Source organism: Polypterus senegalus, chromosome 1 (genome assembly GCF_016835505.1).
Source record: "Polypterus senegalus isolate Bchr_013 chromosome 1, ASM1683550v1, whole genome shotgun sequence".
NCBI classification, from domain to species: domain Eukaryota; kingdom Metazoa; phylum Chordata; class Cladistia; order Polypteriformes; family Polypteridae; genus Polypterus; species Polypterus senegalus.
In genome coordinates this window covers 305,086,095-305,102,910 of record NC_053154.1, presented here as the reverse complement: position 1 = coordinate 305,102,910, position 16,816 = coordinate 305,086,095, and the positions used below count along the sequence as shown (strand labels likewise).

Below are 16,816 nucleotides of genomic sequence, written 5' to 3'. Positions count from 1 at the left end.
ATTTATTTACTTGCAACTTTAAGTATTTACATACCTGGAAAAGGAAGAATAATAGCAAGAACCCTGACTCGTGGCTCTTTTCACAGAAGCTTCATCAGGAATGAGTCACCGTGTCAAGGAATTCTATTACTCCTTATTCCCAAGCATAAATAATCAATCCAGCAGATTGACCCTGCTGAGGCCATACCAACACAGAAACGAACAATTAATCAGTAGCATAAGGAACAGTATTCTTGAACAGAAGCGGTTACTTTTTCATTGCAACAAGTTATTGCAAGGTTAAATAAGTTACCGTATATACTCACGTTTAAGTTCTCCCACAGATAAGTTGGGACTTGATTTTACTGCATAATTTCCGGTATTATATAATGTCGATTGTATAAGTCAAATATGGAAAACTCCTGCTATTGGTGCAAGAGATTATGATATGCTAACGTCCACTTGAGAGTGTATCCATGGAGCATGCTGCCTTTTTTTTTCTATATATTGTGCCTTCATGACCACACGGTAATTGCAAAGCAATGTTTGCACTGTTTTGTGTTTTTTGTATCTCACACCCTCATACGTCTTTATCGTAAGTTTTGTTTTGTCATTGATATGAGTGTTGTTGTAATATCTATCTATCTATCTATCTATCTATCTATCTATCTATCTATCTATCTATCTATCTATCTATCTATCTATCTATCTATATGTATATGTATATATATACACACAGACACACAGACACATATATAAACATATATATACATCATATATATATACATATATATATATACACATACATATATACTGTATATACATATACATATACATATATACACATATACATATCTACATATATACTGTATATACACATATATATACAAATCTACATATATATATTAGGGGTGGGACTCGATTAAAAAAATTAATCCAATTAATTAGAGACTGTGTAATAATTAATCTTGATTAATCGTATGTAATCACACACGTAAATTTGCCCCAAATCGCAAATGTTTTTTTTTAATTTAAAAGGGTTTTAGTGGGTGACAGAATCAAATAATAGACATGGACATGAATATTGTAAACTCAAGCTCTTTTAATTTCTGAAAAAAAAATGCTTTTAAATTGCATTTGAATTCAAAACAGAAACAAAAATATCATCCCTGGTTAAAATTGGGCAGACTTAAAAATAAAGTGGTAGTTTAAGTACTTTAAGTACATTTTCAGAATGGTATTGTCTTTAAATAATAATAACCAAAATTTCAACATAAAGTGCCGTTTTTCTTCTTAAAAAAATAAGTCAGAAACATAAAAGGTAATTTGACCAGCTTCACCTTTAAACTCTGAGTAACCTTAGCCAAAATTATTTTGTACATTAGGCTAAAACAGTGTGATCATTGAACATTTTGTAATTAGATGTAATTAGAATTCCTAACGGACACGGAAGTCCAATGATCCCCAGTAAGAGCCACAAAGTCCGCTTTCTGTAATGCATCTAATTTTGCTTGCTTTTCAGTGTGCACAAAACCATGCTTTTATCAAGGCTTCACTCGGGTAGTTTTTTGAAATAAAATTTTCCTCCGATCAGTCGTAGGAACGTGCTTTATTCTGACTCTAACATTTTTGTAGCTGTGATGTGTGCATCAATGTAATCGATGTACCAGGAAATCATGCATTGACAAAAGTTCCCCTTTGCTTGGAATTGAAAGTGTGATTAAATGCGTTATTTTTTGTTATGGAGTACATGCATCGAAGCTTCTCAGCTGTGCTTGTTCTAAGAAAAGGAAAGATTTTAAAAATAACGTGACATGATTCTGCGTTAACCGCATATTTTTTCATACGTCCCAACCCAAGGAGATGCGAAGTTAAAATGAATCCCTCAGATGTCGGCACTAGAGGCGAAGCCTCTACAATTGCGCCACGGCGTGTGGCTTGTCTATTTGAGAGTATGTAGATCGAGGTATATATATATATTCGCAACGGAGAAGTAGTGTGTTAAAGAAGTTATGAAAAAGAAAAGGGAACATTTTAAAAATAACGTAATATGATTGTCAATATACAGTAATTGTTTTGTGAGAGTTATTGAGTGTTGCTGTCATCAAGGATTTGATTATCATTATTTGTTTCAATCAGGGTCGTATTTGTATGATATGTTGTGTTCAATTTACATTCCGTGTTTGTCAATCGTTGTAAAGATAAGAGGTTTCATTCATCGATTCGTTTCTTACTGCATCAATAAACAGCTCGTCTTCCTCTTTATCTGAGACGTGACGCACTGCATGCACGGGTTTTTTTTTTACATTGTCTTCCTTTAGCGGGACATTCACTTTTTCCACCGTGTGCTTTGTTTCCAAAGTAGCTGCACTTATGAATATGCTTGTATGTATCAGACGCTTCATATTTTTTTGCTGCCTTCTCAATTGTGTAATTCAGTTTTTGTTCAGCACTCTTTGGAACTGTTGCTTTTTGTCTGTGCACTGCGCCAGTTCACGTGAGCCGCTTGGTGTTCTTGCATAGAAGGTTCCCAGCTGTACTGGTGCCATCTCATGCGATGTCCATGGCTGTATTTAATGTTAGCTAAGACCCGGCACTTAAAAGTTTCTCTCGCAGTTTCGCTGAGTTTGTGCCAAACACCACCCTGACCATCTCATCTTCCTCTGCATAAGCACAGTCCTTCACCCGTGAATATTTAGCGGCAGTGTTTCTATTGGATTGCTGCTGACGGACGGCCTTATATGGGCAGGCACTAAATTACAAACACCAGCGGCAGCCTGTCTATGAACTTAATTTAAAGTTTAGGTTTACACCTTGCTTTGTTTCCGAAGTAGCAGGACTCATGAATATGGTAGTATATGTCAGTCGCTCGCTTCTTATTGTTTCGCTGCCTTCTCAATTATATAATGCATGTTTTCTTAAGCGCTTTTTTGAGGTCTTCCTGGTTTTCTACGTACTGTGTTGATAGTCAGTTCACGTGATTACGTGGGAGGCGTGATGACGTCACACGAAACTCCGCCCCCCCGGCCATTCAGCTCAACTCCATTACAGTATATGGAGAAAAATAGTTTCCAGTTATGACCATTACACGTAGAATTTCGAAATGAAACCTGCCCAACTTTTGTAAGTAAGCTGTAAGGAATGCGCCTGACAAATTTCAGCCTTCTACCTACACGGGAACTTGGAGAATTAGTGATGAGTCAGTCAGTGAGTCAGTCAGTCAGTGAGGGCTTTGCCATTTATTAGTATAGATGGAGCGTTCAATCAGAAGAAAATATGAAGCTGATTTTAAATTAAAAGTCGTTGAAGTGGTGAAATAAATTGGTAACTGCACTTGCTGCAACAAAATTTGATGTGTTTGAGAAACTGATGCGAGATTGGAGGAAGCAAGAACATGTAAAAAACCAATCATTTAAGTGTCATATTTTTGAATGGTTGCATAAGTCGAGGTCTGATTTTATTATCGATTTTTTTGGGTTTCAAGACACGACATATTCGTGAGTATATACGGTAATCACAGAGCACAGCATAAAACTATGTAATTAAAAGAAATGTTTGCTTGGAATGAACAAATATATCTATCACACTATTAGCTAAACACATTGGCTTGATGAACTGAATGCTCTTCTCTCGTATGTCAAATTTCTTATGCTTCTTATAAAACATGTGAAGTTAGTGAAAGGCTAAATTAATTTTCAAAGGAAAAAAACAGTTTAAGGTTATTTCCACTGTCAATGCACATTCGCATGGGAAGCAGCTAAAGGGTTTGAATGAAGGTAATTCCATGCCAGACCAGGGGGTGGCGGAGTGTGCTAATCCTATATCTCTTTCCACTGCAAACCAGTTATGGGAAATTCTGCCTGGCCCCGACAATGTCACATCTGGCCTGGACCCAACAATGTCACTTCCTCAGCCTTCCTTTAAAACTGCCATCGTTACCTTATCCAAGTCAGTTCTGTTTTGGACTCCAATCTGTACACAATTTGTGCAGTAAATTTACCTTTTTGCAGCCAGTCTCAAGTATATGAGATGCTACCCAAAACCTTTTTTGTGGCTGTTTGTGTATTCTGTGACACCATGTTAAAATCAAAGGAACTTTAGAAATTGAAAAATGATTCCTGCTGTTCACCTGATGCTTGCTGGGACAGGATCCAGCTATCCCACAACCCTGCCCCAAGGCAATGTTTACTTCTATTTGAGTTACTTTTCAGAAAGGTACCTTTAATTTTCCTCAAGTGTGGCTGTTAAATACTTTATACAACACTGAGATTCACATATACGCTGGAGTAAACTAGAGACCCCAGTCAACAATTGGACTGTAAAAGAATATATTTTAAGTATTTTTGTATGTTGGGATAATTTCATTATCCTGGATGACTAACAAAAAGTGGGAACAGTAGACACCCAGGCAGTTTAACTTGACTTTCACAATTTTTAACCCAGCAAATGTCACATAATCATCTAGAAAGGGAAACGGAACCAGCAACCTTAAATGTTTAGATTTTAAGTTCAGTGCTTGTACATTGCAATGCCAACATGAACTACATAACCACAAGTATATGACACCCTTACAAATAGCTGAGTTTAGGCGTTTTATTCTTAATGGGTGTATAAAATCAACCACAGAGCTGTCGTAAACTGGGAGTCCCAAAAGCATATACCTGTATATCATTGAAGTAGCTTTATAAAAAAAAAGTTGCTTTTTTTAATCAACAATGTTCTGCAGCACCAGAAGCTCCTTAGAGCTCAAAAACAATTGCCAGAGAAGGCAAGGAAGTCCACAGTAAACCCAATCCCAATACAGAATCCCAAGGTGAAGTTAAAAACAGAGCACAGGTTCAAAAATCCAGGATATCACAATAAACACAGAGCACAGCCAAACACAAGTAACACTCCACTCCACTCCACTCCCTCGCGCATTCAGAATGAACCCCCTAGATCCCTAGAAGGCTCTCCATTTTATAGGATGGAGGGCAGTTCCTGGTTGTGATTGGCAGGAGCTCCGCCTCTTGGGTAACCACCGCTAAACCACATAAGACATAACACAGGCTACATAGGAACATAGATGAAACCAAAAATAACGAAAGAACATTAAATACATATTTTAACAAATCAAAAATGATTCAAAGAGACATTTAACATGAACTTGAATCACAGCCAGAGAAGGAACCAAGGCTGAGATGTAACAATAATCTTGCAGTCTCCACTGACAATGGGTCATAGTGAACATGGGACTGTCATAGGATAGCATCTTTGTCACAAATCAGTACATGAATTTTCTGCTATTATCGTCATTATTATCATTAGGCTATTTAATATATTATTACTAGACTATTTATATTATATTATCCATCCATCCATTATCCAACCCGCTATATCCTGACTAAAGGGTCACGGGGGTCTGCTTGATCCAGTCTCAGCCAACACAGGGTGCTAGGCAGAAAACAAACACCGGGTAGGGTGCCAGCCCACCGCAGGGCTATATTATATTATATTATATTATATTATATTATATATGATCACACATGTGTATCTGAGGGTTCACCTTCTGAGCTTATCAGAAGTAAGCACTACCACTCCGGGACACAAGTTGGTGCTGTCACTGACAGTATCATCTCTTCTTTCTCCCACAGCCCTGAGAAACTGCCCAATGAGGGCAAATGACCCTGACCCTTCTGGTCCATCCACTATAAACACAAAATGCTCCTGGCTGGTGTCGTCTCATTCTGGAGCGAGCAGAATGGAGCTCCTGCCTGGGCATTCACTGATTTCTTCTGTTTTGCACTATTTTGAGTTCTCTTATTATTCTACGTTCCATCAAGCACTTGTTTAATGCTTTCATCATTGGAAATATTGAAAGGAGTAACATGGTTGGTGCCTCAATATTTCCTCTGTGACTAGTGTGTTTCCTCAGTTGACACTATGTATATGAATTATAAATCTATTAGAATATTATTATTATATGCTATTATTGTGAAGTGGAACGACAACAGCTCAGCCACGAACTAGGAGACCAAACAAACTTATACAGTAGAATGAGGCGGCTGAGTGCTGAAGCACAAGGTGTGTACAAATCACCTCTCCTGTGTTGCATCACTCAAACTGCCTGTGGATACAACATCAGCACAAGAACTTGTGAGGCCCACGTTGCTTGCAGCTGGCATTTCTTTCTTGAATCGGGATATCAATAATCATAAACTGAAGCTGGACTGGGCAATGAGAACACATAACATAACAAAGGATTGCATAAAGTGCTTAGTACATTTATTTTCAAACCATAAAGTATTCCATAACAAAGTGCAGTGTGGTTTCTGCAATAAATTAATCAATAAATAATCCAGAATAAAAAACAGTATTTATGGGGCAGGTCAAAATGCAAATAAATAATTAATAGTTTATAAATAAAGGTAAATACAAAATCAGGAGCTGTCCCTTTGAAAAACTTCACAAGCTTTGATGCCTCCTTCTGATCCACGTCCCTGCTGCTCACCCAAGTGGTCTTCTCAACAGCATGAGACGCCTTCTAACAAGTGTGGCCTTCCGTCTATCTGGCTTGTGCCCCTGCCACCTCCCCTCAGTGTTCAGCAGAGTATACATAGAACTTTATTTGTCCCGAGGAGGAAACTTGACTTTTTACAGAAGTGCAGTAAATAAAGAAATACATAAAAAAGTATATATGCCTCAATATAATGACTTAAATGGAATAAAATTAAAAAGAAAGAAAAGAAAACTTCTGACTTGCCAGTCTCAGTACCAGTGAGGTGTTCATTATACAGGCATATTGCTGTCGGTATAAAGGAGCCCTCGTAGCATTTCCTGACACACTTCTGCTGAATGATTTGTTGGCTGAAAGTCCTCAGTGTTAGTGTGTCAGGGAGAGGATGTGCAGCATTGCTCGTAATCTCTGTTTTGGAGTATTTTACCTTACTAAAGCCCTAAAGACGCCCACTAGCTGGACGTATCTGATACATATGTTACTGGCACCTGTAAGCCTAAATGCTTTACATATGATTATGACTATATTAATATATATACTGTACTTATAGATATAACTTGATATAACTGGAATACAATTGTTAATTGATACCATACACTGTGCATAAAAAAGACAGGATATGAATATTTAGAAGAAAAAATAGAAGTTACGATTTTTTCAAAAGAAACACAGGAATTTACAAGTTTAGGAAAAACCTAGAGGGGTTTTGTGGTCACACAAGAAAAAGAGATTGGTCACCTTTCTGCCCACAACCAAAGGAAAGTAAATGCCTGCCTAATTACATCAGTATATGATTTTATAAAAATGCACCTTTAATGGGCCTTAGAAAGATTTTTTTTGAATATTGTGATTGCAAATTTGTATTCTCATTTTGGTTATTTTAGAGTGCAATCATTATAGATCCATGGAGTGTTAAGGAAGAAACTATTAGACCTGCTCTAGAACAACGCTTGGAAGCCATCATCAGTGGAGCAGCTTTGCTCGCCGACTCATCCTGCACTCGGGACTTTCACCGTGAACGAATTATCACAGAGTGTAACACTGTGCGACAAGCTCTCCAGGAGCTGCTCTCCGAATATGTCAGCAATGTAAGTGAGCTCACTTTTTTTTTGTTTTTTGCTGTGTTCCTTCGCCGCTGTGTATGGCCATCTACGCCAGTGTGGTGTGTTTTATCGATTTAATGGGTTATGCTAAAACGTTGCAATAATTGCAGATATTATTAAAAAACAAAAGTGAAATCAAATTAATTGGAAGTTATTAAAGGAATATCAGTAGATGTTTGAGCGACTAATTCATGGAATTTTCTATGTAAAGAGAGTTCACTTTTCAAGAGGGTCTGGCTGCAGACCTTTAGCAACAGGACCCTGTACTGTCATTCTGGATGATAGTAATGTAGTTTTGGAGGGTCTGCCCTCTCTTAGAAACTGAATGATGTTGATGTTGATCTATCTAAATGCTGTGCATAGAGCTTTCACTTATATTAATAATGCCAAAGAACAAACGAGAATGTCTGATTTGGGCAAGATTGCTGCATATTTGGTGTATAGTTGTAAGTCGCACAACACTTAAACTTTTGCTACATTTGTCCTTCAGACAATTTAATGTCGTTGTTAATTGTAAGTATGGATTCAGACTCATTAATAAGAGCGATTGAAGCAATTTAGCATGCTGACAGAAGTAATACTGAGTATGATCAAGAAGGGCTTTGACTTCATTTAGGGGCCTGTGGCTTGGGGCCTTCTGTTAGAAATAGAAATGATGTCAATGTCTGTCTGTTTGTCTGTCTATGACTTTGAGCCTTTTCAAACTGTTATATACAACTCTATCTATCTATCTATCTATCTATCTATCTATCTATCTATCTATCTATCTATCTATCTATCTATCTATCTATCTATCTATCTACTGTATCTATCTGTCTGTCTGTCTGTCTGTCTGTCTGTCTGTCTGTCTGTCTAGTTAAATGCTGTCATTTTTCCACTGCTTAGTAATCCTGTTGCAGACACGAGAACGTCTGATTTGTGCAGGACTGCTGTTTATCTGGTGCACAGTTGTAAGTCCCACAATGCTTAATTAAATCTGGTGTTGCATTGGTGTTGAATTGGAGAGAGGAGTTGATGCTTTACCTCATTTTGCTACATTTGTCCTTCTGTCATTGTTAGTTATAAGTAGTGATTCAGACTCATTAATAAGAGCGATTGAGGCAATGTAGTGTTCTGACAGTTGCAATACTGGGTTATGATTAAGAAGGGGTTCTCTGATTCTTTGGGGGAGGCCGGATGTTATCACTGAAAAGTATAACATTGATGTTGTCCATTCAACGTAAATTTTCTCTTTCAAGCAGCTTAAGATTAGTCATTTAGTGTTGTAGCTTGAAATATTTGGTTTCAGCTCTCAATCAAAGTAACAAAATTTGTTTGTACCAAATTAAGTTATGGTGGAGGGCATAGACGTAAAAATCCTATTTCATTTAACTTAATATTTTAGGTTGTTCATGTGCTGTGTTTGATGGGCCGTTTGTATATTCTTTCAGTCGAACTTTCCAGTTTGATAGCTTTCCAACTGCCAAAAAAGAAGAACAACTTAAAAAATAGATTTACTTCAGTAAAAAAACAAGGGAATTGCACCCAATCACTCTAAATGATTTGCCTCAACTTAAAAATTGTGGGATCAATAAGCTAAAAAGAATTACATTGGTTCAGATTGAAAATATTAAATGTGAATCATCACATTTTTTTTTCAGTGCACTAGAGGCTACTGTAATGGCAGTGGTCGTTGTCGGACAATTTGGAAAACTGTTAACTTATCTTTCACAAGTTATTTGAGGGAATCCATTTCACAGGTTTATCTAATCTAGGAATCAAAAGGTCAAGGGTCTGTTATGGAAACATTTCCATCTTTTTCTTTTGTTCAAATATGATTTTGGCATGATAAAAGATAAAGCTGAAGCTGCTTTTTCAGTTTTACTTGAAAAAATGGAATGTTTCAGATGTTCAATAAGCTGAAAAAAATGGTGTCAGTTTATATGAAAATGTGCACATTGTCTTCTTATTATTTCATTTTCACTGTGCAATTTAAGGAATCATAGTCTGTGATAAAGTGTGGGCTGAGCAAAGAGTTGTTGGCCAGTGTAAAAATAAAATAATAAAAATAGATAAGTATATGCTTTAAAATCTGTCAGTGAGCTGACTGTACACTTTCTCAGTGAGTTAAACATTTGCATCTGTTGTTGCCAACCATCGTCTTGGTGAATTTCGTTGTATCACTTAAAGAAACTGATACTTGCTGTTTTTTGTGTCAAGAAGGATTGCTATTCATTTTTTTTATTTTGGTTAAACTTTTTAGAAGGTAATGATTGGGTAGCGTAATGAGTTTGCACTTTCTTTGGCATAGACAAACAAGTAAAACTAAGAATTGAAAATTGTATTGCTGGGCAGAATTAGGACAGAAGTGTAAAAGCGAGACATTTTACTGTTCTGTTTTTTCTGTTTATTCTAATTAGGCAGAAAGCTACTGGAACTGGGTTTTCAATTTTATTCCTTAGCTTTTTCGTTTTAACTTTAAATCCAAACTGGAAGATCCTTAACACTGATATTTGGCAAAAAAGTGTGATAGTTTTTCTACTTACTTAGCATTTTTATCATGTTTTATACTGTTTTCTCTATCACAGTGCATTGATGGAGTCTAACATGTTTAATTACAGTTTTAATGGTAACATCTAAACAAATAAACATTGGTGTGAGCTAGGCTTGAATGCCAGTTTCCCAAATTTCCCAGGATTCTCTTATGTTGCGGAGCAAGGAGTCAGATAATCAGTTTCGTGTGTTCATTCGAACATACAATAAGTGGATAAAAGTGTATAAGTGGATACAAATAAGTGGAGAGGACTGCCGAGCTTTGTTGGGCTGAATGGCCTGTTCTCGTCTAGAGTGTTCTAATGTTCTAATATACCAATGTTTTATTATTGTACCTTTTGTTTTATTATTTTTTATGTTTTGGAGACAATTCATGAATACTATAAGAGTAAACACTTTGCAGTTGTGTTATATAATGTTCAAAACCTCACATCTGATAGCGTTGGCAGATTTCGTGTTTCCCTTATCTGCATGCCAATATATAGCAGCTGGTCTTCATTTTTATGAGTACAAGATAAAGTGATTGCTTTTATTTATTATACAATAAAAAAAGACAAAACAAATGTCACATCTTTATATTTGATGTATTATTTCTGTGTCTTTAGGGTAAGTGTTCTAAATTGTTTATGTAGTTATATAACGATTTACTGATGGTATTATGTGAATTATTTAAACAGTTTTCATTCAGTTTAATAATACATAAATAGTATGTTAGACATTTAACACCACATTAGCAAAATGAAATCAGAAAAAACTTAAAAGATTTAGCCATCTGCTAATGGTATTCATATTTGGTGTGAGGAACCACTTAAAGTTTAAGGAATTGCTAAGAAAAGCTGTGAAAAGTCAAACAGGGGAAAATTCTGGCAGCATTTTGCTTTATTTACAGTATTTATATGTTGAATAAGTTGTTAGTACAACTGTAGAACTGTTTTCATTATATTCCATTATTTTTTTCAGTTGCAGCATGTTAAATTTAGAATCCACACTGCATATCATATAGTATATGTTGTCTTGTAAAACATTATTATTAAGAATGCTAGCTATTAAAGTAAAGAATCACCTACATAAATGTTAAGTAGGCCACTAGAATGTAATGCAGTGTTAAAGATATAATGGAATCACCTCTTCTTTCTATTTTTATTTTTAGCTCACTTAGATTAGTACACTTAAACCAAACTTTGCATATCTTATCTTCAGGTAATTTAGTCTTAAAAATATAACTGAAGAAGACAGACAGTGTTACTGTCTGCAGTGTCAGTTAATACAAGATAGATGTAAATACTCCATTAATACTTGAGACATACAGTAGACCTAAGGAAGTGTCCTTGGCTGCCTGTTACACAGTCAAACTTCCTATCTGTCTATCTATCTATCTATCTATCTATCTATCTATCTATCTATCTATCTATCTATCTATCTATCTATCTATCTATCTATCTATCTATCTATCTATCTATCTATCATATTGCCCTTTATTTTGGTCTATCTATCTATCTATCTATCTATCTATCTATCTATCTATCTATCTATCTATCTATATAGTGCCTTATCTATCTGTCTACAGTCATATAAAAAAAGTTTGGGAACCCCTCTTAATTCTTTGGTTTTTTGTTTATCATTGGCTGAGCTTTCAAAGCAGCAACTTCTTTTTAATATATGACATGCCTTATGGAAACAGTAGTATTTCAGCAGTGACATTAAGTTTATCGGATTAACAGAAAATATGCATCATAACAGAATTAGACAGGTGCATAAATTTGGGCACCCCAACAGAAATATTACATCAATACTTAGTTGAACCTCCTTTTGTAAATATAACAGCCTCTAGACGCCTCCTATAGCCTTTGACGAGTGTCTGGATTCTGGATGGAGGTGTTTTTGACCATTCTTCCATACAAAATCCCTACAGTTCAGGTCAATTTGATGGCTGCCGACCATGGACAGCCTGGTTCAAATCATCCCATAGATTTTCGATGATATTCAATTCAAGGGACTGTGATGGCCATTCCAGAACATTGTACTTCTCTCTCTGCATGAATGCCTTTGTAGATTTCGAACTGTGTTTTGGGTCATTGTTTTGTTGGAATATCCAACCCCTGCGCAACTTCAACTTTGTGACTGATGCTTGAACATTATACTGAAGAATTTGTTAATATTGGGTTGAATTCATCCGACCCTCGACTTTAACAAGGACCCCAGTCCCTGAACTAGCCACACAGCCCCACAGCATGATGAACCTTCCACCAAATTTGACAGTAGGTAGCAGGTGCTTTTCTTGCTTTTTCTGCCATGCAAGGCGCTTTTTGTTATGATCAAATAACCCCATTTTTGCCTCATCAGTCCAAAGCACTTTGTTCCAAAATGAATCTGGCTTGTCTAAATGAACATTTACATACAACAAGCGACTCTGTTTGTGGCGTGAGTGCAGAAAGGGCTTCTTTCTCATCACCCTGCCATAGAGATGTTTTCTTTGTGCAAATTGCGCTGAATTGTAGAATGATGTACAGTGTGACAGATAGTGGGCGCTGTCGTCCCCTTAAACCCTCAGACTTGATGCCAGACACCAGGTAAAAGTCCAAATATTGACTTCATTTAGACTATACAGTGCACAAAGCACCCTCCTCTCCACACTACTCATGCAATAAATCAATAATCAATAACCATACAATAAATCCTCCACACTCCTAGATGCTTTGCCACCATGCCACCCAGCTCAGCTTGACGTCTGGGATCTCCCACAGTCCTTTGTAGTATGTGACCCAGAAGTGCTTCCAATTCCTGAGTCCATGTGACTTCCTAGCACTTCCGGGTCAGACCAAAAGTCTTCTTTTAATCCCGGAAGTACATCATTCCTCCTGTCCATGTGACTAGGATGTACTTCCGGGTTGTAGGGCACGTACAACTCTCTGGGCCTCCCTGCAGCGTCCTCTGTTGGCCCCCAAGGTATCCAGCAGGGCTGTAAAGGAAAACTCCACTGTCCATAATTCCCTGCTGGCATTCGGGGCACCTCCATGCTGCAGGGAGAGCTCCACCTGGGGGCATTGGCCAGGATGACTGGCTGGCCATAGTCCACAACAGATACACCATCTGCAGCAAGATGTTCTTGCAGGTCTTTGGAGGTGATCTGTAGGTTGTCTGTAACCATTCTCACAGTCCTGCGCATATGCCGCTCCTGTATTTTTCTTGACCTACCAGACCTGGTTTTACAGCAACTGTGCCTGTGGCCTTCCATTTCCTGATTAAATTCCTTACAGTTGAAACTGACAGTTTTAACCTCTGAGATAGCTTTTTGTAGCCTTCCCCTAAACCATGATACTGAATCTTTGTTTTCAGATCATTTGAGAGTTGCTTTGAGGATCCCAATGATGTCTGTCACTCTTCAGAGGAGAGTCAAAGGGAATCACAACTTGCAATTGACCACCTTAAATACTTTTTACCACTCATGACTGGACACACCTGTCTATGAGGTTCAAGGCTTAACGAGCTAATCCAACCAATTTGGTATTGTCAGTAATCAGTATTGAACAGTGACAGGCATTCAAATCAACAAAATTACAAGGAGACCCACATTTTTGCACAGCCAGTTTTTCACATTTGATTTAATTTCATACAACTAAACACTGCTTCACTAAAAATCTTTGTTCAAAAAACACCCCAGTACTCAGATGTTCCTATCAAAGACATACCACTGTTATCTTTTTTTGTTGAAAGTAGAGTAAATTATGCAGGCTGAGAGGGGGGGTTCCCAAACCTTTTTATATGACTCTATCTATCTATCTATCTATCTATCTATCTATCTATCTATCTATCTATCTATCTATCTATCTATCTATCTATCTATCTATTATATAGTGCCTTATCTATCTATCTATCTATCTATCTATCTATCTATCTATCTATCTATCTATCTATCTATCTATCTATTGTTCTACAGTGCTTAAATATCAAAAATAACACTTTATTACATAGGAAACAGGCACAAAGGGTAATTACAAGAAGATTAAAAAATTTCCAAAAAATTGAAATCAAATCAAATCTTAGAGACCCTGTGCCTTAATGACTTTTGCATATTCTCATTTCTCACGAGAGATTTTCCCATTAATGTTTTCTTTTTCACTTTGTCGTTAACGTTTTTTGTAATTCTGGCAGTGTCAGTTTGTATTCTGTTTGCTCCGTCGATTTTGTGACAACTTTTGAATGATTGGGACAATATTGTTTATATTGATATTTAGGTCATGTGACAAAATGAATCTTTGTTTCCTGCCTATATAAGATGATGGCGTGCAGTTCTCATTATCTAATCTGTGGACAGAAACCTTAAAAATCTAATTAAAACTGTGATTAATTTGGACAGTGGAAGGGTATAATCCAGACTCTTAGTTTTGCTCTTTTGGCTCTTAATCTATGGATACTTTGTTTCCTTCTTTCTGCCCCAATACACCCACTGGACTTCCTCACTGCTAATCAGACCTTTTGACCAACTCATCTCCCAAGCCATTAGCAGAGAATGTCTTTTTACTCTCACTCCTTTTGTTTGTCATGGAGCTAACACACTTTATGCAGTATCATTCCATAAATAATGAATTGGACATTCTTAATTGAACCCTGGCTATCTGCTTCCTACAGTATACAGTTGGTGTCGCCTTATAGGTATTTTTCAGCAATATGTATTCATAGCCTTCATTTACATAATATTAACACGCTGTGGATAGTTACAGACTGCATCCATTGTACAGTGTGACATCCTCAGGCATAGCAAAACAATATCAAATGGGTTGATTATAATCTGAAGTCTTAGGGGTGGGCTCTTCTGTGTGTAAGAGTTGGCAACCAATGTGCACCCGGCTGAAATTACAATGCATACAGTGCAGTCTACAGAAAGACAAAAAGCATGTGTTTTGGACCACGTAAACAGAAGAAAAGCTTGACAGAGACTGTGAAGAAAGTCGTCACACCTGAAAAACATTTGTATAACCGTCTGTCTAAACATTTTGAGGTCACAATAGGTTGCTCATTTAGAACTGTGCTGAGACGTTGTAAGGGAGTTGTGTAATAGCTTATCCCCTGTGATAACTTGCTACATAATCTGACATCTTCAAGATGGTGAGATCCAGCAGCTGGTGTTATTAAGTGTGACATGCTTTCCAACTCCAAGTAAGATAGTGTGACACTGGCCTATTATGATACACACGTTTGCTGGAAGATCTCTCTCTTACAATTGACCCCACAAAGTAGTTATTTCTAGACCTCCCTTTGAATGAAACAGGTAAGCCCCCCACTTCCACCACCAGTAGCTGTTCACTCCCACTGGTGCTTGAATGGCCTCTTAAGTTGTGGTCTACTGTTTTGAAATACAAATGGCGTAAAGAGTATGTGCTGTCATGACTCCATCTCCTTCTGACAGCCCCCCTTGGCTGGTGAGCAACACTTGCATAGTATAGACAGATACTTAGATATTTTAGTGATCTGAAAGGGAAAAGGCAGTGTTAAAGCCAAAACCAAAAACACTTCATAAAAATGCTCAGGATTAAAAAGTTAAATAAGTAAATATAACTTATATTTTAATATATCTTCATAATCTTAATAACAGCCTATGAAAACAGTTGGAAAACAACATAGATGGAAGTTACTTTGTAACATATAATGACTTTTGTTTTAAAAGATTTCTAAAAGAACCCTCTGGAGCACCGAGGTACTGCTGAAGATGCTCAACAGGTTGACCAGTGTCATATACAGGGTGGGGGACATTATTCTTCACAGAGAGCAGTTTTACCCACATTCTCGTCTCAACAACTGCATCCTGGGAGTCCATATTAGGTCCAAAACAGGTCCAGCCTTCCTGTTTAAGTTACATCTGTCTGTTACCACATCCTGCTGTTCTACTGCTCTAACGTGCCTCAGCATTAATGAGCACAGAGAGAAAATATGCAAAAATATTCCACAAAGGTCAAAGGACATGAACATGAAATACAGTCAATTCTGATAATTTTTGTTATAACTGAGAGTAGCAATTGTGTAATCTTTATAAAATAGAAGATTTATTATCAAAAAAATGCTCTGTAAGTACTGTACATGAAGGTCCATAGAGCACTCAAGGCACAAAGGAGTTGCTAGCAAGGGCAATTCAAGGCAAACAATTCTTCTTCTTCTAGATGCTCCCATTAGGGGTTGCCACAGCAGATCATCCTGTTCCATATCTTTCTATTTTCTACATGTTCTGTTACACCCATCATCTGCATGTTTTCTCTCACCACATCCATAAACCTCCTCTTAGCCTTCATCTTTTCCTCTTGCCTGGCAGCTCCATCCTTAGCTTCCTTTTCCCAAAATACCCAGCATCTCTCCTCTGCACATGTCCAAACCAATGCAATCTCGCCTCTCTGACTTTGTCTCCAAACCGTCCCAATGCACAATTCATTGACGAAGTCAAAAAACAGAACAAAATGGTCAAAAATCTAATGAGTCAATATATGTACAGTAGAAACACAAAGCACACTCAACAAACACCCTAGCACATTTGAAATGAACTGCCAGGAATTGTAGAAGACTCCTTCCAACCAGAATTATAGGGGGGATGACAGTTCTTGATGGTGAAGTCAAACTACCTCTTTGGGGACCAATCACCAAACACATGGAATATAGCACAGGCATAGAAAACGAGGCAGACAATAAACAAAAGTAACATACCTCAACGACTCAAAAT

At 37.1% G+C, this 16,816-nt stretch overlaps 1 protein-coding gene across 7 annotated transcripts in view; it reads left to right on the top strand.

Annotated features, from left to right (window-relative positions):
* Positions 1-16,816, top strand: part of LOC120514561 (catenin alpha-3-like) — a 2,459,329-nt gene that overhangs the window by 671,843 nt on the left and 1,770,670 nt on the right. For all 7 annotated transcript variants that reach the window (XM_039735001.1, XM_039735009.1, XM_039735017.1 and 4 more), the window contains exon 7: positions 7,360-7,563. In XM_039735001.1, the coding sequence (XP_039590935.1) occupies positions 7,360-7,563 (204 nt within the window). The remainder of the gene's footprint in view (positions 1-7,359; positions 7,564-16,816) is intronic.